General features: G+C 36.0%; 2 protein-coding genes across 4 annotated transcripts in view; one reads left to right on the top strand and one right to left on the bottom strand.

Annotated features, from left to right (window-relative positions):
- Positions 1 to 771: 771 nt before the first annotated feature.
- Positions 772 to 17,454, bottom strand: bin1a (bridging integrator 1a). Of its 3 annotated transcripts, XM_065292882.1 has the most exons (20): positions 17,196 to 17,454; positions 16,075 to 16,155; positions 15,907 to 15,961; positions 15,703 to 15,797; positions 14,777 to 14,872; positions 14,560 to 14,667; positions 14,313 to 14,405; positions 13,666 to 13,751; positions 13,358 to 13,433; positions 12,134 to 12,189; positions 11,915 to 11,959; positions 11,331 to 11,403; positions 9,673 to 9,795; positions 7,988 to 8,065; positions 7,203 to 7,220; positions 6,462 to 6,695; positions 6,145 to 6,192; positions 3,705 to 3,758; positions 3,085 to 3,186; positions 772 to 2,614 (listed from the first exon to the last, which is right to left on the bottom strand). In XM_065292882.1, the coding sequence occupies exons 1-20, from the start codon at positions 17,280 to 17,282 to the stop codon at positions 2,513 to 2,515; spliced, it is 1,710 nt and encodes a 569-aa protein (XP_065148954.1). In that variant the 5' UTR covers positions 17,283 to 17,454; the 3' UTR covers positions 772 to 2,512. The 3 variants fall into 3 exon arrangements, with proteins under 3 accessions (XP_065148954.1, XP_065148957.1, XP_065148956.1); XM_065292885.1 differs by lacking the exon at positions 6,462 to 6,695; XM_065292884.1 differs by lacking the exon at positions 11,915 to 11,959.
- A 6,178-nt stretch (positions 17,455 to 23,632) lies between these two features.
- The window catches only part of tmem198aa (transmembrane protein 198aa), a 28,925-nt gene continuing 28,358 nt past the window's right edge, over positions 23,633 to 24,199 (top strand). The window contains exon 1 of the mRNA XM_065292881.1: positions 23,633 to 23,935. The gene's annotated coding sequence lies outside the window, so the exon portion shown is untranslated. The remainder of the gene's footprint in view (positions 23,936 to 24,199) is intronic.

Raw genomic sequence — 24,199 nt, 5'->3', positions numbered from 1 at the left:
TCATTTCACTTTATTTATTATGACTCAACTTGTATACTTAAATGTTCTGATATCTTTGTAAGAATTCAATATTTGGCTTGATGGCTACATCTGGTGGAAATTTTGTGTCAACAGCCTACTTAGAAATCTCCTTACTGATAAAAATGCTGATGTGTCAAATACTTATTTTCCCCGCTGTATGTTAATGTGAACATTTATTGTACAGTTTTATCCAAAAGGCCACCACCAGCTTTGTTGTTTTAGCTTTTAAATGACCATCCATATATATAGTTTCACTCTTTTAGTGAAATACAAACATAAAATACAGAAAATATGTACACAAAATAAATAAAAACAACATTTTCAGAACAATGAAATAGCTTATTTTGGCAAAAGTCTTTATGCAGCGTTGTTTGGAGACTGGAGTCCTTAAATCGTTAGATTAGAAATTAGGATTTTTTTATTTTTATTTAGGTTAAAGCAGTGGTTCCCAAACATTTCATTGTACTGACATATCTTAACATTGTCTTAAGATGCACACCAGTATGTTTTTTTTGTGAAGTTTGTTAGTAAACCCAACTTAAATGTCCTAATAAATCCTGGATTAATCTAAACCCTGTCCGGGAAACCACCCCATAGTCTTTCAATATGGCATATAAATTTCCTTTATTTTCTAGTTTTGTTCTAATAAAGAGAATAATCATATATGGTCTCCATACCATTGCAAAACTTTTGCACAGTTCTGTACATTTCCATAAATCAAAAAGTAATAACATTCATGGTGCACACATGTAAATCACAAGATAAAATCCATGTTTATTACGATTGGTGAGTTAGCGTGATACAGGACTGTATGGACTACACTCATGGCTTATAAGTGGCAGAAAGTGACCCTGGTCTCCCAGTCCACATCAGCCAGAAAACATCAAGGAAGTACACACTGACACACTGCTCGTGGAGTTTAGCATGCCACATTCACACTAATTACAGATAATAGATATGTGAAGAGAACTTTAGACGAAACTACACAATGTTCACAGCCACAAACACAGCGACACCAGCAAATATTGTAAAAGCGCTCAAATACACGAGAACAAAGTGTTTCCCAATCGTTCTGAGAGGTCATTAAAGATGCATTGGCAGCAGGTAACTCAGTAATTCATCTCTATACAGATCACATTGGTTTCTCAGTACAGGATACAAAAACCAAGCACGCAAACACACACATACACACGTGCTTCAAAACTGGTGAAGCGTGGCAAAAACAACTAAGCTTGGGTCACATGACACGTCCAATAAGAGAAGAGAGAGATCAGGAGTGACAAACCAAACAAAACATGTACTGATATGAATTAATATCTCTGCATGACAACTTTAGGTCCTGATAAATGTTCATAAACTCCACTTGCGTTCCTTGCTATGAAATTGATGGTAATATATCCAAACTTTAAAAGACCATACATCACATAGTAAAGCAGGACCCCGGTTTTTCGCCAATTCATGGCACGTTTCAACTCTCATAAGCCTTACAATGTACAAAAATAAAACTTTAAATACAATGTAAGTGGACTTTATAGTATGCATATTCTGAATCACTTTGCACCATGTTACAAGCATTAATATCCTCGCCTTTTTAAATCACAGATATATAACTCTGACACGCGTCTATGAACACAATTCATAATACAGATCTGTGTAGACATTATTGCATCACATAAGAAAAGAATACGACAGTAGTTTTTATATACTGTATAGTAGTTTACAGAATATAAACCATGTTTTACTGGGCGGACATAATATTTGTACATGACTCCCTTTGCACAGTGAAGTAAAATAATCAGAGATATCTGAAATGGCTTATTTAAAAGGATCTGTGGATAGTAATATCGAGTATTAATAATAATAAGCTGAGCGTCAGCACACAGGTTAACCTGAGCAAGAGTCTGGGGTTAAATATATCAGCCTCATTAATTTCAATATTAACTGCATATAAATATGTGCATATGGTTTGATAGGCGGTAGATAGTAGGGGTGAAAGGTGGGAAACTTTAGTACTTCATCTCTATGTACTCTCATACTACAGGATTATATAACTAGTAGAGGAGTTATTCACAAAATAAATGGTTTGCTAAAACCATTATATGCACCTCAAGTGCTTGTGGGACATTGCTTAAGACCTGGTAGTCTAAACACATCTACTGCAAAGAAAGTATTAGACGAGTTCCTATCTTTTGCTATGCAACTGAAAGCATTTATTTAGAAAAGGCAAAACTGTATAACCGAAAGTCACTTCACATTATAAAGGAGAAGGCTGATGAACACTGTGAGACCCAAAACAACATAGAGACTGACGCAAATGTCATAAGTAACATGTGGGTGCATATACTGTAGAGGGCTACACCCGCAGTACAAAACTGCATTTGTTGGAGTATTACAGTTTATCTTCGCTGCCTTGTCAAGGAAAGCTCAAAGGTGAAACAAGGATTCAAAGAGAAACAGCAAGGGTTAAAGTGTCACAGATCAGTAGGAGCTCTCAAATCCTCTGTGTGAAATTTTCCGGAAAGACGCCTTTTTTCCCATGGTCTTTAGACTGAATCCAGTCGGATTCTTTCATTCCCATCAGCCACCCTTCGTCCTGCAAACACATAATGATCTTTATTTCCCAGCTGAGCTGTGAATATTTTTTATTCATAATAAAGCAAGTTGCAGTGTGTTTTTTATTTTAAAACACTTTCACTTAATTCGGCGTCATAAACCTTTTGAAGGGTGATTTCCCCAATATGTGTCTCTTTCAGTATTTTTTGTTGTCATTTTCATGGTTGGTACTAAACGTGGGGGTTGGATTAACAGGTTAAGATGTCTGATATAAAAGTATTGACAACAAGTCTGGGGAAAGACCACCCCTAGATGTTTGGCTTAATAACAGGAGATTAGTATAGTGGCACAGAAGTTATACACTGCAGTTTAGTATTCAAAAGAACCGAAGAGAGCTTATATTATTTTATTGTATATTTGTATTATTATTGCATTGTACATTGCTGGATCAATAGTTTTACTATTGAGATCTTTCAGGAAGCAGTAATGGTCAAAATCAGTTGTACTAACCTGCTCATCTGGATTTTCAAAGGTCATCACCAGCACCACATCGCCTGCTTTCAGCTCCAACTCATCAGAGTCATTGGCATTGTAGTCATGCATCGCTTTCACCTGCAGTCATACAAATATGCCACTGGTTTACTCATTTTGCTTAAACACATGTATAGTTTAAAGATAAAAATATTTTAAAGATAAAAATATGTATAGTACAGTATAGTATAGTATAGTATAGTATAGTATAGTATAGTATAGTATAGTATAGTTTGTGTGTGCGTGTTTGTATATGTAAGGAATAATTGATGACAGGCCATTGAATTATAAGAAAATAATGCACACCCAAGGTGCAATGCGGCACGATACGAAGCGGAGTGCCGTTACACCGCGGGTGTGCATTATTTTCAAATAATTCAAAGGACCGAAGTCAATTATTCCTCTTATACCACGGTTACCACATACATTGCTCTGGTGCCTATATTTAAACATTTGACAAGTTAGGTGTGCGGTTATCAGAAATTAATGCATACCCACGGAACATTTATCAGCCAATCACAATACAGCATTCAACAGACCCGTGGTATAAATAATTATAATGTTATATATTTGTGAATTGAAGGCATATTTCCACTCACTTTGAACAGGAACTTTTCAGGCATCTCTACACCCTCAGCAGCTGTCTCTACTGTCTGGATTTTGTAAATATAAGTACGGAAAGAAACACAGATGTACATTAGTAAGTAGAATTTGGAGATCTTAACCAGGGGCATATTTCCACCCAACACAATGATGAATGAAAATGTATACAGATGACACAGATTCACCCCATTTTTTTCCCTAATTAAAAAATAAACTATCCTAGACGTTCACAAAGTAATTTCAATGATACTGGATATAACAAGATTAAGCACTGCTGTTCTATTTTCTATTAATGGTCCTATTTTTTTAATGAGTAATGGGAGTATTTTGGGCATAACGTGCAATAAACCAATGAGAGTCTGAGCTCTCATCCCCTTTAAAAGCCAGTTGCGCTGGCGCTATGTCTAATCCCTATTTAGATGACAGACTTTGTAAACTGAAAAACTAAGCGGAGGAAGAAGATCCCCAGTTTAAGATGAATGTTAAATAATTGTGTTGTTTTACACTTGTATTGAAATTGTTATTTTTTCATTAAAACCTTTAAAACACGTTTTCATTTAGTCATGGAAGTAAAAAAGCAGGATTTTAATTGCTTTAAATGGCTAGCCAATATCATCAACAAAATAATTTACAAGTTTGTAAGAAAAGGTTTGTACTGTAAAAATACTTTATTTGTTACAAACAGGAGATAAAGAATTTACAAAAGGCTCTCCTCATTTTTTGTGATTTTAACTTAAAATTTGGATCACAACTGCTTGAGACATATGGCCTCATGTTTACATTATTACTTTTGTGAAACATTTTCATTTTTATAATTTTTTTTATCAAATTAATATGTTATTGCATTATTTTTAATTATTAAAATAAATTTAAACTGCTATAACAATTTTTCTGTTAAATATTTTCACCTCCAGACACATCAGTGAAAAAAATTACATTGTCGTCTTTAAAGCGTAACTAAACCCCTGATCAGAGCCTGACTCCACCCACTGCAATATTTGAAAAATGCAAGAAAAGTGGGCAGATCCCAACAGACATAGAGGGGACGAACTAGCTCGTACCAAGTGTGTGGTGAGATCGTAACAAGGGCGTGGTGAGCTTGAACCTGCTTACGTCACGAGTCATTTTTTGGACACAACATCCAATAGGAAAATTCAACTGCAGTAGCCACCGTTCAACCTGAAGAGGGCAGCACTCAGACGTTTTTACACCATATATTGTAGTATTGAAACACTTTATATCCAAATGTCAAAAAACTTACTAAAATCAATGAACAGCACTAATAAACCGTCATTCTTACAGATCAGTAACTAAAAAAAGTTGGATTAGGGTTTAGTTACTCTTTAAAACAAGACCAAGATTAGACTTTTAGACCAAAAAATGCCAAAGTTATATTCATTTGAAGCTGCACATCAACTTTTCACCCCCCACTCAAAAGGGTGGAGTGACAGGTAAGTGGTTAAGTATTTGTTTGTTTATTTATTAACACCATTCCAGCATCTATGGCTATATACCGAAGCTATTTTTCCCAATATGTGTCACTGCTATTGCTATGAATTAGGGACATCACAACAGTCAATATTAGCGCTTTAGTCCCGCCTTCCAGTAAAACGAGCCAATTGTCAACCATTAAATATATAACATCCTCCGGGGGAGGGTCTTTGCACATGCACAGTATCTGTTTAATCTACACATGTTAATCCAATCAAGTTTGGGAAGGAAGATTTTGCATCTCCAATTCACCTAACCTGCATGTCTTTGGGACAAACCGAAACACCTCAAATAAACTCACGCTGACACAGAGAGACTCCAAACAGAAAGGACTCCTGTTGCAGCTGAGACTGTGAGGCAACAGTGCTAACCACTGTGCTACCCACTTAAAGGTGCTGTGTGTAAATTGCAGCAGCATCTAGTGGTGAGACTGCGAATTGCAACCAACGACTCAGTCCACCGCTCACCCCTCCCTTTCAAAACACACAGAGAAGCTACTGTAGCCGCCACAGGACGGACATGTCATCGCCTGAGACAACATAGTAATGAAACGCGCTCTGTAGAGCAGTTTGTCCATTTAGGGCATTGTAGAAACATGGCAGCCCAAAATGGCGACTTCCTTGTAAGGGGATTGGCAGTGTTTGTAGATAAAAATGGCTCATTCTTAGGTAATAAAACAATACAGATCATTATGTAAGGTCATTATACACCACATATAATATATTTATGTATATTATATTTCATTTCTGTCAAAAGACCCTTCTAAAATTTACACACTGCACCTTTAAAAATACTTTCTATTTTCCTTGATTTGCTTTATACAGTATGGCACTGTTTTTTTATTCTTACCTTTTGCTTTGTTATTCTTTGACTACACTGATTTGTGGCATGTATGTGCTTGTATTTTTATATTTGTAACATTTTATAATCTGAAGCAACACTTACAGTTTCGACTGCTGGCTTTTCTGTAGCAGCAGCTTCCTTTACTGCATCCTGCGAAATGGAAACAGTGAGAGATAAAGAAGACAGGGAGGGGCAATATAGATTGGGTGAAATATCAAGAGAAAGTCAGGGAATTGAAAAAGAGAACAAAACAATGCAAATTACACATCAATCCTTAAAGCATATCATGCCCAGCGGCATCTATCACTACTACTACTAAATCTACTGCTACCAGCTGCCATGCTAAGCATCATCTCGCTCCCACTGCTCCGTGCCCACAGGAGCTCTGCTCGTCTTAGCTAGCTCTATGAGAACTGTACCTGAGCCCCATCATCGTCCCACCCCTGGGCCTTCTGGTCAGAATCAAATGCATCCCCCTGTACAGGCTGGGAGCCATCATCATCCCAGGTGGTGTATGCGGCCGGAGCACGCACAGGTAGGCTACCATCATCATCCCAGGTAGCCTGGGTACCATCATCGCCCCAGCCAGTGTGCACAGGCTGGGTAACATCATCGTCCCATGTCTGAGGCACCTCAGCAATCATCTCTGCTTGCTATATGTGGCAAGGTGGGTAAGGAGGGTAGTGAGGGGTATGGCGAGGGGCGGGGTATGTGAGAGCAAGGGAAAAGCATGACCAGGGATCATTCGGAGTGGAGACAGAATGATGAGCCAGAAAGAACACAGATGAGAATTTCTACAGCTGAACACATCGCTCTGTTTTGATTGAAAAAGTCATTTAGCCTATGAAATGATGTGGAACATGCGACATTAATATCACAAACAGTTAAACGTGCTACAGCTGGACAGACAGACGTTTACAATCTTTACAGCTTATGTAGGAAAGCTTTGCAGTGAAAGGACATATATATGGAATTGCAACTTTATGACGACGGGGGATTTATTTTCACCATTTGTCGTCTTTGCCCTACAATGATTTGGCATTACTTAGCTAATATTCATGAAAGACATACTTTTATTATTACAGAATTTACCAACAACAAAAATAATTTATTAATTAAAATGTATAAAAATTGAGTAACCTAATGAAAAGCACACTCACCTCACATAAATCCCAATTCTTTTCAGCATAGAAAAAAAAATTGATAAATGAAGCATTCTACAGCAATGTTTCATTATTTAATGAATAAATATACTGTTAGGCATTTACAAAGGCGGCCAGCGTATGTTTATAATTGTTTCCAATAGGCTTTATGCCCAGCTGCACTACTTCCTGAACTTAAGCCAGCTCCTTGTTTCCTGTCTTCCATTATTGGACAAACTGATTAATCCAGGTGTGTCTGATTATTTTTGTTGTGACTACTGAGGTCAGGCACACCTGGATTAATCAGTTTGTCCAATAATGGCAGACAGGAAACAAGGAGCTGGCTGAAGTTCAGGAAGTAGTGCAGCTGGGCATAAAGCCTATTGCCTTTCTAAAAAGCCCCAGCAACTGGCGGGTTTTGCCCACATTGAGCACTCGGCGCTAAATGACGAGAGTTGAGAAATGTTCAAATTTGGGTGAAAAGCTCAGCTCATCAATGCTAACTCGGCCATCCAATCACAGTGGAGGAGGAATGGGACAAATATCACAACAACCAACTGCTGGATCATTTAACATTTAATCATAGTGACCAAAGCGCTCAGCTGAAAAAAGCTGGCAAGTGGCAAAAGTCAGCGTCCACCTGCTGTTTTCAGACACATTTAAACGCTTGTCCACATTATGCACGGGCATGCCCCCTAAATATGCTGTTTATTTTTTTGTAATATGCAAAGCCATAACATAAAGAACATGTAAATATATAATTTGGTGTAGATTCTCCTTTAAATGCTGTAATTGTGACTGACCGGTGCTGCAGGGGTGGTGGCAGCCTGAAGTGAGTCCAGGTCCATGTCCAGCAGATTAGCAGTGGCTGGAGCATCATACTGACAAAAAATGAAAAGAAAAACAAATGTTGCACAATCACAGGGAGCAAGTTATCTGATGTGCTTTATAAAAACATTGCTACTAGTCCAGACTCATATAATTCAAACAATTACAGTAAATATTTATGAATGTCACTCAATAAACTCCCTAGGTCATGAGTCAGTATATCATGTGCAGTTCAGGCAACTATATTTCAGGGCACTATAGTGACTACTAGTGTTTGTTGTAAGACATCAACACTGGTATTTATAAAACAGGCATTACGATAGGTCTCTATTTAAAAAACATTGTGATAATGATAATAATTATGATACTTTAATTATTCTGTTACAAATTTCTGAAATGTTTTCTAGATTGTGTTCCCTTTCGTGATGTTTTTGAGCTGGCTTGTGTGATTTTAAACTGAGAGGCAAAAATATGACATGATTTTTCTGTAAAGTAAGCATCATTGTTTTTGTGGTGCACTGTGGGATGTTTAACTCATTCACCGCCAGCGGGGTTTTTTTTAATTGCCAGCCAGCGCCAGTATTTGTTATTATTAATTTTAAAAAGTTTAATGCCTTCCAGAACATTTTCTCCTTTAAATATATAAACATACAATTATGTCAAAAAAGAACAGACCATCTGCTTTCAAATGTCTCATTTGTTTTCTTTTTATCACCCCTCAAATACAAAATTTTGAGCAAAAAGCTGAGATAATTGCATTTTGTAAATGACTTTTATTAGAAATCAAATTCAGAATGATGATCAAACATATACAGAGTTTTTACTGTTTTTGTGATCAGTGAATGCTTCAGTGTTTTCTAAGTTGAATAAGAGCGCCATCTAGTGGATAATAGCAGAAATATAGATAAATATGGATTTTTGCATGATCCATGTGTGGTGGTGATTGATATATGTCAGTGGGCGTCGGGATGCAAGACTCCATTGCTTTATCTCGTATGTTGTGTCATATACCCTTTACTGTTTGTACACAATGATGACGTGGCAGCGTATGCGCGCGCATTTTGGCAACGGAAGTATGGCAAGAATCAGCAATGAAGCAACACAGACAGAGAAAGTTATATATGATATATAAGATATGACTTTTTCAACTTTTTCAACACAGCTACCAGATCCGTGTACTATCTGTGTACATTACACAAAGCTACGACAAGCATGTTGAATTTTCCGGTACTGTTGTGCAAAACCTGTTGCATCATATTTGTAATGCTGGCAAGCGCTGAAGTTCTTCTGTACATAGCTCTTAAATTACATTAAATTGGCACATACAATGAATACTCACATTTTTCATTAATATTTTATGTACTATATAAAACACTGTCTCTCACACAGAGTCTCTCTGCCATCTTGGTAGAAAAAGTTCACTAAGCTTTTTGCAGTGCATTCTGGGATTGCTTGATCCACAGAAGACACATGCAATTGCTGGCTTAGATTTTTTTTTGCTTTGAAACAAAGCGATGATGTGTGGGTACAGTATGAGTAAAATGTGTGACTATCAAGTATATCATAATTATAAGAGAGGAAGGAATATTATAATCACCAGGAGCATCAGCGTTGAAGTGGAGATGAAAATTAAGGTAAAAGTGAAGTAAACTATGCTGACCTGCGTTGGCGAAGTGACACTGATGTTTGGAGTGGCAGCTTCTTCAAACAGATTAATAATGCTCTCCTGCTTCATGTCCTTTGATGGAGTAACTTTTGGAGGTGGAGGAACAGCAGGCCTTAGCTGAAAACACACATGAGTGAGAAATGAGATTTGAAGTGCACTGGGAATGCTAACACAAATTGATAAGAAATGAAAAATTCAAATTCAAAGCAAAAGATTTTTTCAACTAAATAAAAAGATGCTAAATAAATAAACTGTCTTCTGGAAGACTTTTAATAGCAGAACCAAACAAAAGTAAAGTTTTTTTTAATGCTGAACCTAGAGGTCACTGTCATAGTCTGGACTTGATTTCATCCTTTAAAGGATACATTTCACAAGACTTTTTAAGATATCAAATAAATCTTTGGTGTCCCCAGAGTCCATATGTGAAGTTTTAGAATACCATATGGATAATTTATTATAGCAGGTTAAAATTGCCACTTTTTAGATGTGAATAAAATGTGCCACTTTTGTGCGTGTCCTTTTTAATGCAAATGAGCTGATCTCTAAATGGCAGTGCCATGGTTGGATAGTGCAAATAAAGGGGCATTATAATCCCCTTCTGACATCACACAGGGAGCCAAATTTCAATTACCTATTTTTTCACATGCTGGCAGAGAATGGTTTACCAAAACTAAGTTACTGTGATGATCTTTTTCACATTTTCTAGGTTAATAGAAGACTGGGGACCCAATTATTGAACTTGGAAAAAAGTCATGGTCACCCACCTTGAGAGTATTACACTATGATTTCGTTTTCATTTGATGTGATTTCTTGTAAGTTATCTTAAAATAGTTTAAAAAATAACAGTAAAGCATTAACTTAATATTTATCAGTATGAAATAACTATTATCCTGACATAGTTAGCCAAACAAATTTGGAATAAAATGCAATAATAAAAAATATATACAATATTTTATATGTTGTGTTTCTGTCATAATTATTCTATTAAAGCAACACTAAAGAGTTTTTGCTCTTTGCTCCCCCTACAGGTTGGAAGCGGAATTGTCCATTACCACTGTAGTAAATAATTTAGCATACTGCAGCAAAGCTGGCTCTGATTGGATTGTAGGTCTGCTGTAAAGCAAGTTTTTGTAGTTTTCACTCGAACTACGGGGCCGCGACCCGACGGTTGGAAACTTCTTTACTTTTGCGAATATTGAAAGTGCCGTTCACCCTGTTTCGAGTGCATGAACGACTGAAACTTTTTTGGAAACGTTATTTTAAGGTAAAAAAAACTATTTGGTGTTGCTTTAATAAAAACACTTCACTGTTCAAATAAATTATCAAAAACAGTCCCAAGTATCACTGGGGCAATACCCATTAAAGAGGTCCTAAATTATTAGTTTCTGTACAATATGTATACATTTAGCACCAATATGTACCTTTAAGGTACTAATATGAACTCTGTAGGTGCAAAGGTGTACTTTTGAAAGTGACCGCTAGGGACCATTTTTTGACCACTGGCAGTGTTTAATGTAACAAATTCAACAAATTTTTCTTTAGGTTTGTGTAGGCACATCGCATTTTTCTGCTCAGGTGGATAAGTAGTCTGTATCAGCAAGAACAAAACTGTGTGCAGTACTGACAGACTGATTTCTAAACACATTCATTACCTTAGACGGTGATTTGGGAATGGCCGGTGGTCCTCCTGGGCTCAAAGTGTGATTGGCCTCTTGTGTAATCTCACTGAAGCATAAAGAAAAGACACTTATCTTAATACAGCGAGACCGCTATGAGGAACCCACTGTGTCATGCTTTGTTCATAAGCTCAAAACAAGCAATAGCGGTTCACACTGCAAGCCTTGTAGTCTAAGATGATGTGTGTACCCTAAGCCTAGCCATAACTGCTTCATGACTACACTGAAGACAGTATCAAACGTAACAATCATTCATGCAGACGCAGTTACTTCATGGGCAAAGTCATTTCATGCAGTGAAAGCATCTATAACACATCATTAATACCACAATGTCGGAATGCAAAGTATTACTTATGTAGCACCAATAGGTTCGACGCTGACAAAAATGTCATTTTGCACAAGACAAACCCTTGTCTAAGTTGACACGCATAAGCTTCAGTAAGAGGGAATGCAGACACACACACACACACACACACACACACACACACGCATACACACACACGCATACATATCCTCCAAAACATAGAGCACTGTACTGTATGTAGGGCCACCACTGTTACCTCCTCTGGACTGCTGATGTCCTCACCCTTTGGCTACCTGTTTTTCTGTGAGAGTGGTGTTGGGGTTTATTTATTTAATTGTTAGTTTATATAAAGTGTAATAAAATGATCTGCTTTAGAAACCTTGAATGCAACATGTGCAAAATGAACATCATGATAAAAAAAATGCTGCTTATAATGTAAACGTAACGTATGTAATTGTGTTTAAATGTGACTGACCTGGACATTTCATGATCTTCTAATTTCTCCAGTGTATCATTCAGATTCTGATTAATCTAGAAATATGAGAAGAGAGGTTAGTATGCTCCTGTGTAGATTAGTTGTAGAGCACAGCCTTAGCTTCACTAAAGGTAATGGGCTCGAAGGAAACACACATACTAATCAAAAAGGTATACTTTACACTAAATATTATATTTTATAATCAGGAAACAAAATATTTACTTTCAACTGCAACAAATGTATGCAACTTCTACTAATACACTTACATTTTTGTCTTGTTTTCAGTACAAATATCTAAAAATTCTTAAATCAAGATGCATTTCTAGATGAGTAAAATTACATTAAATAAGAAATCTATTTTTAGACAAAAAAAAATCAAATTTAAGTGAATTTGTGCATAAAACAAGCAAAAAAATCTGCCAATAGGTTCAAAAAAGTGTTTAAGGAAAAGGTAAATTTATTTTGAGATTTTTTTTCTTACCCCATTGGCAGATTTTTTTCTGGTTGTTTTATGCACAAATTCATTTAAATATGATATTTTTTGTCTAAAAGCTAGATTTATTTTCTTAGGTCATTTTGCTCATTAAGAAAATGCATATTGATTTAAAGAGCACCTACTTCATTGCTAAAAACAATGTTATTTTGTGTATTTGGTATAATACAATGTGTTTACGTGTTTTATGATTAAAAAAACATTATTTACCACATACCGTACATTTTTATAGCTCCAGATTTCACTCTCTTCCTGAAATGCACAAATTTGAAAAACTGTGTCCCTGATTGGCCAGCTAATCTGTACATTGTGATTGGCTTTAATACATCTGATGTCACCTGGAAACGTGACGCTCCTTACCATGTTTGAAAGATTCAGTTGCTAACAGGAGTTAACCTACAGGCTGTGAGTCTGAAGTGGTAGGAATTATGATAATGTCGGCCTTGTCTACATCACCAATCCCAGGAAGTAAACTGTTGCCTACAATCCATGTGTTTGTTTGGTCCAAGAAAAGAGATTTACGTTGGAGACGATAACTTGCATCATCGTTTACTTTAGGGTATGAACCTTTTGCATATTGTTAAGATGTGCTAATACACACTTACACCCCAAAGGAAATGTAAAATCATGAATCGGACCATTGGTGCTCTTTAATAATGTTTTTATATTTTTACTGAAAACAAGACAAAAATACTACAGGTAAGAAAGTAGTTTTTGCAGTGTAGTCTTACTTTTCCCATTTCTCTGTGAAACTTCTCCTCCAAACCAGCCACGCTCTGGAAAGTGTTCACATAAAAGCCGACACGACTGAAAGAGAGCAAAAACAATCTTATATAGATATCTCTGATTTAGTTCAGACTCATAAAACATTTATAGATGACACTACACTGCACACTATAATAGAAAAAGAAAAGCTGATTAGGTGACATCTATGCAATTTAACTTCATATCTAAGTACGTTATTCCCAATGTGGACCTGATTTCATGCAAATTATCAAAAGTCTGAATCTGTGAGATAAAAAAGCAATAAAATGAACACCTGTTCCACAGCGACGGCAGTTCCTCCTGCAAATCTATATTAATCTCCTCAAAAACCTTCTGTGCCCTCTCCAACTCTTCCTCTGCCTACAAACACATACAGACATTACAAAATGACATTTTACCTTGAACCTGAGAGCTATTAATCTTGTTCATTCACAAAGTACAAAGTGGTGAAACAAAGAAGCACTAATAAACTATATTGCTTTACTTCCTAGTTCTGTTATATAGCCTATATCAAACATTTGGTCCAAATGGCAAAATATGTAAGATTTTTGCATTAAAATATTCAAAAACTACTAGCACGGTGTTATATATTTTGTTCACATGTGCGCTTACATTATCCCATATGTTTTAAACAATGTTTGAATCTGAATTTGCAGTTTACTGTGCCCGCATTATGCTGTTAGAAAGGTTAACTCTTTCCAAGCCATCTACAAATTATTTCATCAATTAAGAGAAAACATTTCCCTGCCAATGACGCATTTTACGGTCATCTGTAATTCCGCTATTATCCACTAGATGGCACTCTTACCCAATTTATTTTTGTATGACCTTGTTTTTGACCTTTACTCTAGCAGTGAAAATTACATATTGTGCCTTTAACACTGGCCTGAGCAGTTACAAGTAACAGAAATGAAAATTCACCTGACTCCTGGTGAGATTGGTCTGTGCTACATTATGGGCTGACAGGATCCCCTGAGCCCAGCCTGGGGCGGCCCTTTCCAGCAGAGATGATGGCTACATATAGAAGAGAGAGATCATGAAAAATAATGTACACGCATGTATACGTATGCAGTTACTACAAAATGTGTTAAATTCAACAAGAAATAAAATGTGTTAGTATAATAACTTACACACTATTACAAACTGTATTTGATTTGTCCAGTGTTACCTTGGTGATCTTAATACCCTCCTTTTTCTTGCCTTTGTTTACTGCAGCATAATTATGGCGGGCACTGTCAAAGTCCACTAGTTTCCGGTCACGTTTTGCAATACGGGCCTGACAAGTACAGATTTTAAATAAATTAAAAATCACAGCATGTGATATTAAAAGTAATAGCTCATGTACCACAACACTATCACTTATCATAGTAATGGGGTCTCAATACCCTGATGTCAGGAAACTGGCCCAGGTAAGTGTCCATGGATATAAGCGCATGATCCACCAGTTTTTGATGGAAATCTGTCCAGAGGAGGTCTGAGTCCTGCAGCACAAGAACAGCATTGAAAATAAATGATTAGGATGATACAAAAGCCACAAATATCTGCTGCATATACAGACCTTCACAAACAAACACACTAACTACTGTGCAGCAGGATCCTTAGGGTTTAAAGCATTTTGTTTAAATTCTAAGCAACGTTTCACTACTTATATTGTTATATAATAACTATATGTAAAAACTAGCTGTGATGCACATGAACATGGATCTAAAATAAATGTAAACCCCTTGATTTACCTCCCATCTGTTTTCTCACTGCCATAATGCATTTAACATTCCTTTCAAAGAAAAGCAGAAATTAAGAAAAAATGTTGGGCATGAGGAACAGATCTGCATGATATTCTGAATACGGAAAACATTTATTGTCAGTATTAAAAGCATAGTGAAATGACAGTGTCAAAATAAAGTCAAAATGAGTAAAAATAAAAACAGCGATGGAAAGGAAAAAGGCTTTATCTGAAATCTCATATCATCCTTACTTCTGCCTGTTAAACTGTTAAAGAGTTATTATATCAGATGCTCTGATTTTTTTTTCCCTCTGGAATTGCTTTAAGACAAAGGTAAGGTAAACTGTGAGAAAAAACTGGGGCAGTATACTTTTAAAAGGTCCTGAAACTATTTAGGTACAGATTTGTACATTTGAGATACTAGTATACTGTTTGGTACAAATATGTACCTCTGAGGTACTAATATGAACTCCTTAGGTGTAAAGGTGTACTTTTTGAAAGGGTACCAGTCCAGTCACAACAATGGACCATTTTTTACCATTTGTGACAGTGTACATTACGCGGAAAAAATATTAATCAAACAATAACCTCTACGATGGAGTCCATGTCCTTTCTGCCATACCAATCAGACTCATACATGTCATCCAGGCACTCATATAGATGTCTAGAAGACTCATGCATGGCTGAAGAAATCCAAGAGAAAAAGATTATTAAAAGAGGGCTGTAGAAAACAGCTAAAATGTCTAACAATCCACCTATAACATCTAAAGTTGTATCAGTTAATAATCTTACCTTTAACAGCAGACAGATAGGCTCGAAGGTCCTTCTGCAGTTTGGAACCCTCAGCCTAGTTGAGGAAAAGTCAAAGATCAGGCAAGAGCATAACATTTGCAAAGGGTCCTTTATGCTTATACATTGCCTCAGATGAAAATTTGAAGAATAACTGTGGAAAAAACTCACCAGCTGTTTATTAAAGTTGATCACACCCTCTTCAAAAGCCACATCTTTAGTCTCATCTGCCTTGCCAAGCTTTTGGAGAACCTGATGGAAGAAGACACCTCACTTTGTGACATGTACCATATTATATCTGTATTATTTTTAGTTATAATCATAGTAATAATGTGTGAATAATGAACAATAATGAAGAATTTGTGTTTTTTTGTGTTGTGTTCCTATAGTTCCACTGCTAAAGCCCCATTAAAGGTTGTGGGTTTGATTCCCATATACTAATGAAAAAGTATACTCTGAATGCTGAGTCTATTTGGAAAAAAGCCAAATGCATAAATGTAATATACAATGTAAAAGAAAAAAACAATATGGCATTCATTAACAAGAGATTTGTCTTATGTCACCTTATCTTTAAAAGAAACCTGATTTATTACTAATTTTACCGGACACACACAGTCAATATCAGCAAATCAGATGCTTTGAATTTGATTGGTTTCTTATCTGGTGCTTGTCTTGGAGCAGATGAAGGCAGTACTGTGCAGTTTCTTTGAAACCAATACATCTGTGTGCATATGGTGCTATGTGTCCTCAATAACCCAAATGACCTCTTAAAGACAAGAGACAGCCTGAAGTGTTACAGTAACATTACAGCCAGGCCGTAGCTTTATTTTATATGGGGATCAGGCTCAGCCATGCACTGTAAGAGTAATGTCAATAAGCCCTGTCGTTTATAACTTAGAAATAATAAATATATTTATTTAAACCTAAATGCATCTAGATATGATATGACCTGCAGTGATCGTCAAGCGAGCGTAACAGGCGCAGCTTCCTACATATTGCCATTGCCTAATTTTACTGCTCTTCAATAATATATTCATTTAATTAAACATTTATAAATCTAACGTTATAGCAAATAAATGAATGTAATATTTTGTTCAGATGTGTTTTTTTATACAATGTCTGGATCGTGAGCCAGAGCTCTGACTCATTTTACATCATTGTGGGGACGAAACAGCGACAGTCTCAGATGTATACGTTAATCGATGTGTAATCTATATAACATTGATAAAATGTATTAAAATTAATTAATAACAAAGTGATGCATATTTAGCTTCGTTTAAAGATACGCTTACCTTTTCCTGAGCCCTGGTGATTTTTTTCTGTACATTGCTCGCGATTTTCCCTGCGGAAACCCCTTTCCCCATCGGTAATTCAGCCATTCTTATCCGGATGTCGTTTGTTTGCAGGTAGCGTGTCAGATGTGCATTTGTTACGATATTTAATTCAGCAGATTGTTATTTCTGGTAAATTCTAGGCCTTATAATAATACTCGTCCCTGTGATGATGGACTGAACCTGCACAAGCGCACACAGGACGCAGATGTTCAGCGACCAATGACAATAGCGCAGTCTTAAAGAGACAGTACACTGTTTTTCATATCACGCCACCGAGGCCGCACCGTAATCCAATACTGGTTTACTCGCCTAACCTAGTCAATTTTACAGTGATTTTACACGTAAGATGTTGCATATGAATATTGACGATTAGGGTATTTTCTTGTTATAGTCTTCTAGTCCCTATTAAATCAAAATGTATTTATTTTTGTGTCTTTTAGTATAAACTAAGGTCCAAATTTTGACCAGGTGATCATATTTTTAAAACTAAAACTGGGGAAATTTCCTTGATTCAATGGTCAAAAAATCATTGAAATTTTATTTGTTATTATCTATGAAAAACTGGGACAAAACCTTTTTGAATGTTTTCGTACTGTTGTTGCTTTATAATTCAATTAATTTCGGTATATCAAATTTTTTTTTTTTAATACAATACACAGATATGACATTAAGTGTGTCACCAAAGTTACTTCTAAGTTTCTACTTCAGCTGATTTCATTGCATTGTAAACAATCAATTACTTGATTAAAGGTGGGGTCCATGATCTCTGAAAGCCAATGTTGACATTTGAAATCACCTAAACAAAAACGACCCTACCCCAATAGAATCTGGACCTTCTTTTGATAGACGGATAGACACATAAGCAACCCAGGCAACCATGTCGGTTAGTATAGACATGCCCCTTACTGCTGATTGGATAAATGTGTTTTGTTACTCGGCCCGACTCTCTTTTCCAAAAGTGTTTTTCAAAAATCATGCACCCCACCTTTAGGAAACAATGTATCTAAAGTAAAAATCCAAAGGGTTTCTCTGGACTTGCGTTTCATATCAATATCTCCCCCGGATCTCTTGTATGATGAAGGCCTTGATGGTGGCCGAAACGTCACAAATTTTTAACTTATAAAAGTTGTTTCACCATTTTTCCACTTAGCTCGAATATTTGATTTTGCACCTCCTCTACTTTGATAGTTGAGCAACTCTTTTTTATAAACATAAGCCCTATTCGGACGGGATTAGTTTTACAGGGGGACCTCTGAGAAAATCGTGCTTCTCAGAGGTCCTCTGTGTTTTTAATCCCGTCCGAATCGGCCATGTCTGTGTTTTTCTCTGACGACCTCCGTAAAAATTCCAGAGCAATTTACCTACTGTTTTTCGCCAAACTCAGAGGTCCTCTGAGAAATTTAATCCCGTCCGGATGCAAATGTCTGTGTTTGCCCGCAATATCTTTTGAAAACGCGGTTCTTTTCGTGTTTTGGCCAACTTGATCTGCCGTAAGGTCTTACTAATGCGCGTATATTGTATTTCCTGAGTCCCATTCATTCAGATATGAATGTTTTTTCGCATTCGGCAAAATAAAATAATTAAATCAAAACGAGCTGAATATCAAACACTGTTAAGACTAAACACTGATATATCGTTAACATTATAAGAAACTCCGTTCAAAGTTGTTCAACTCCGGAATGGTAATGTTAATTTATAAAGATATTAAATTGTATTAATCATTATTTCTTCATTATTTTGTGTTTGTTATAAGCAGACAGTTATATAAAACACGTAGGCTAATGTTACTTTAGTAGGATTTGTATATTTTATTTTGATTTGTTAAAATTAAATTAATAAATTACATGTTCTGTCATGATTTTACATTTAAAGCAAAATATTAAACATTACAAACACGCGTATCCAGAGCACGTGCTACTGCAACGCCCAAATGAAGAAACAGACACTCCCATCTCTGGAATAGACTGCATCATTTTAATCCCGTCCGAATCGGTACATAAAATCACAGACGTCCTGGGGGACACGCTGAAACTCAAACGTCGTTTGGAAAACTAATCCCGTCCGAATAGGGCTTTAGACATTAAAGGGCACATATGATCAGAATTCACTTTTTATAAAGTGTTAGAAAACCAATATGTGTCTGCAGTATGTGTAAACAACCAGTCTAAAATAGTAAAAATACACTCACTTGTTTGTACATCATTTGAATAATTGAAAACCAATACCTAGACTGCGCATTGGCTGCTGGATCATACGTCAATGGCTTTGCCATATTAGTTGTGGCAACTTCTGTCGTGTGCAGTTTGGGGAGACAATCGTCACACACCTCAGAACAAGCTCTCAGTTTATTGATCAGGCTTTTTCAGTCTATTTGCTGGTTGATTTGGACGTGCTTTAAAATGGAACATTTCCAGGGACAGCTCCAGTCTTGTATAGAACAACAAAAAAATTGCACTGTCTCTGGAAAACAGATAAATCTGGTCACTAAATCTAAAACATTAACAAAATTAACATTTTGAAGATATAAGCATTTAAACCCTACAGTTTCTCACTTCAGCCAATATAGCTTTATGATCATTCTGCATATCAGCTTCTCATTAAAGGTGGGAGGGGCATCTCAAAATGTCACACCCAAACGTCTTGTTTCAGTGGATGTTCAACACATTAAACACAACTGCACACTTCAAGCAGCTTCATTGGGTCTTTAAATCTGTGTTGTATGGGTTCAGTGATATGCTTTAGTAGTATATTTATATGTGCTTTAAATACATTAAAAAGAAAGAAGAAAGAGAAATAAATGTACAAGGGTTGTACATGGGTCAGCCTCATTTGAGGAGTGGCATGGACCGAACCCCACAAACGTTCCTACAGATGTTAGCAGATGGTTTTGATTTACTTGTGGTTCTCTAGACTCGCATATCCAGACTCTTAGTGGTTCATGGATCAAACATTTATTGAAGCACCAGGATTAGGCAGCCTATGACATTTGGTATGTTTTGGTAAGACCTCAAAGCATAGACTTTAAGAAAGTTGCAAGTGATGTAATTACTATTGCAAAACCAATAGGCATCAGTCGTGTGCATAACAATGGCAACGTATAAGTATATATTGCAACTGCATACACAACACAAATTGGTGTATTTGTGCAGTAGGCTAAATAACTACCAAAGTTTACAGGTTGGATAGAAGGATGGGTGTCAGACCCACCTAACCTACATCAGTTGTGTAACAGTGTTCGGGCCTTTTAAAAATATCTTAAATCAATCATGTAAATCCTAGTAGTGTCACATGATGCCAATGCATAGTGCAACATGTGTGAAATCAACCTAAAGGCATTTTTGCTAAATTTTTAGACAGTTGCATAGAAATACTATTTTTTATGAAAAAAAATATATCTCCGTAATACGGAAGAGGATTAGGGCCACTGCTACTTTTGCTACATCAAGTTTCCTTGAAATCAGAGCACTGTTATACTTGATTTTTTAAAACTCTTTACTTGGCATATGAAATAAGTGTGTTTAATTGTTAATTTTAATAGAATGGTTTATTACTTTTACCACTTTGGTTTAAGTGTAATCTGCACTATTTTCTGCATTCACAAGCATTAAGACTGGGAACTTTAATCAGTCATGTGCTTTAGTGCTCTCCTTTTGTAAGCTGTGTTATTACATTTTTATAATAGAACACATCCTGTGTTATTACAATAAAAATACATTAACAGTACATTTGCACAAACAAGCATGATGTGATACTGGTCTACTAGCATGCTTAAGGAAAAAACTACCATTAAATTTAGGATGTTTACTTTCTTTGTTAAGATAATGTAATCTATCAATTACTGATATGATTGATAGATTAATGCATTATGGGTACTTTATTTACTTTGTGTGTACTTGTTTGTGTCTTTGTTTTCTTTGCACAATTATGTGCACTGGCTCTTCAAGCTTTTAAATGATACTAAGCCTTGTGTAAACTGTCCAATGACAAATAAGACATGAGAAAGAGACCTTTACATTGCAGTTTCAATTAAGAACCAGCAGAGAGAGCAGTTTGCCTGTATATCTGTACAACGTATGCTCATATACATTCCGGTATTTATAGGCAGTGCATGTTTTCAAATTATGTTTTAGGTCCATTATTTTATTGTTATTATAAATTTTATTTTTGCTACCTGAAAATGCATCTCAATTTTATTACTTGTGCAATAAATGGATTACAGAGAAATCTGAGCATGCTGGCATACTACAACACAAACATAAATATATATATATATATTTTTTTTTTTAAATAAATCTGATAACAAAAATGTTGTTATCAGATTTACTTTTTAAATAATCTGAACAATGTACACTTGAACACACTTTGTCATTATTTTTCCTACACTGTAAAAAAAATCTGTAGACATGACAGTATTACTGGGTATTACTGGCAACTAGCTGCCAGTAACTTACTGTAGATTTTACATTTATGTTATTTACTGACAACAGTTTGTTCAAAGTTAAATGAACATGAAACATTTGATGTCTTTATCTTCTACAGTAAGTTACTGGCAACCAGCTGAATAATTACAGCAATTTTAGCTAGGTATTAATTGAGTTATTACCAAAAAACAAAGTTATCGATTGTAATAATGTAATAAAAAAGTTGATACATCCACATAGTCTTACAACAACTGGCCCTTTGAGAGCAAGTGTTGATATGGATGAAATTGAGTTTGACACCCCTGATATATGTCTTAAAGGGTTATCATAAAGCCTTCTTAAGATATAATATGTCAAAAAAGGTGGTCAAAAGTCTGAAATCTGGAGAATAAAACAATCAAAATATTTTTTCACAATCATACATAATACGTAAATGGTCAATAAAGACAGATGTGACCTAAAAAAATAAAGTATTTGTTGTTGCAAATTACCTGCAGTTTTTTATTTTATTCTTATTTTATAATGGTGTTTATTTATTTATTATTATTTTTTTTGAGAAAAAAATGTATGTTCTGTCCAAAGATTTTAGCACAAAAAATTCTTATATGTCGAAACACTTTGTAACTGACAACTTTTGAAGCCATTTGTGTGGTGTAGGGTTTCATCGTCTTATTGACTGTCTATTGCAGGGGTCTCCAACCCTCCTGGTGAGCTACCATCCTGTAGATTTTATCTCCAACCCCAATTAAAACAAAGCAGCTGATCAAGGTATCCAGGGTTGTTTGATAATTACAGACTGCATCTGAAATCTCTAAAATGCTGCCAGCATTCCAAGGCACGAAGGCATCAAGGTAGGTCTGAATCCAATGTTTGCTTTACTTCCTGACTCCTTAGATACCTTCATCTTCTTGTTCCATGGAACAGCTGAAGCAGCTAATCAAGCTGTCCAGGGTATAGTGCACTATTCTGTGTGTGGGTGTGCGTGTGGAATGTTGAGTTAAAAATTTTGATTTCAAAATAAATTGCGTTTCCCGAAGCTGCCTTCATGCCGCTGATGTCATTGCCTCATGAGTCAGCTGCCTTGGGTTTTGACTGGGCCACAGACAGGTGTGTTTGGAGCTGGGTTTGAACCGAGGTCTGCAGGACAGTAGCTCACCAGGAACAGGTTTGGAGGAGACACCTGTTCTATTGTATTGATGCATCTGTTACACAGGGGGGCGATAATGCTTCAATATTTCAGCTTATTAAAACAAGTTTGACTGTTGAAGCGGATATAGCTGACATTGAACATAATGCCATCTCAAAGGCTTTATAAAAGAAACATTATTTGTGATATTTACAAAATGCATTTTTGTCAAAGCATTTATGTTCATATTCAGCATTTTAAAAATCTCATTAATGGTCTTTGATATTGTAGAGGAATTTAACTCACGTCGATATTGATATAAATGTAATTTATATTCTGTTAAAATATTTATGTTGTGTGTTGTTGCACTACAGACAGCCCCAAAGTCGAGTCGAAAACTATAATGTAAAACGAATTTCCAATTATGTAATTGTTTTATTTACATTTACATTAAAATAAAAAAAAAAAAAACCGCAATAATAAAGTCACAACATTTTCTTCTTTGCATTACATTTCTCACACATGATGCCTCACGCAGATGTCCAGTCATTTTGAAAAATGCAACCACTCCCTCTCCCTTCCTTAGACATATCATTATAGAAGACATTATGTTTTTCCACAATAAAATAGTTTACAATCAGGTTTACATAATCTATAGTAGCTTTATCCTTACAAAAGCAAGGGTATTTTGTACAGCTTACATTGAATGGAGTGCACTTCATTCACCAAGAATCTCTTTGTGCACCTACCTACAAGCAAGCAAGCAAGCTCCCCTCCCCCCATCCGCCTCCGGACCTCCGCGCCACCCCCGCCTCCTAGGCAAATGGTACAGTCCAAAGACACAGAGCATGTGAATCAAAATGAAAACAGTGAGTTCCATCAGATAGTATACTAGAAAGAAGACAAAAGCAAATGAAATGCAAGCGTATCATGACACGAAATTCTTTTAAAGAAATCTGGAGGTGTCAATACATTATGTGAACCAGTTACACATTGAAGGGTTAATATCCAGGTGTCTTTACATTAGATCACAGTATATGAAAGACTGGATGCATGGCATTGCTTCGGAATGGGAAAGGATGTTTCCTGTAACGCGTTGCAGCTTGAGTTAGCAGCGCTTCATTTATGAAATTAAAACTACAACCGCAGCGGTAAGTTCATCTTTTCCACATACATTATTCATATACTGTGCGCGTTCGAATTATGGAAGTTTTTAAACCTGTATTTAATCGAAAAGGGTGTTTTTGTGTTGCTGATGTGTACTAACCGGTCGGTTATTGGTAGTAGGTTTTGTCCCGTCTTTTGTCAAAATTAAAATTTAAAATAATAGAAAAGTGCTTAAGAACACCTTACAAAGATGATTTTGTCATTAATATTCACAGTTTACAGAAAAATCAGACATAATTTGTGTGAGC

This window comes from Paramisgurnus dabryanus, chromosome 15, assembly GCF_030506205.2.
Source record: "Paramisgurnus dabryanus chromosome 15, PD_genome_1.1, whole genome shotgun sequence".
Classification (NCBI taxonomy): Eukaryota; Metazoa; Chordata; class Actinopteri; order Cypriniformes; family Cobitidae; genus Paramisgurnus; species Paramisgurnus dabryanus.
The sequence above is the reverse complement of the archived record's forward strand: the minus strand, read 5'-3'. Positions and strand labels throughout refer to the sequence as shown.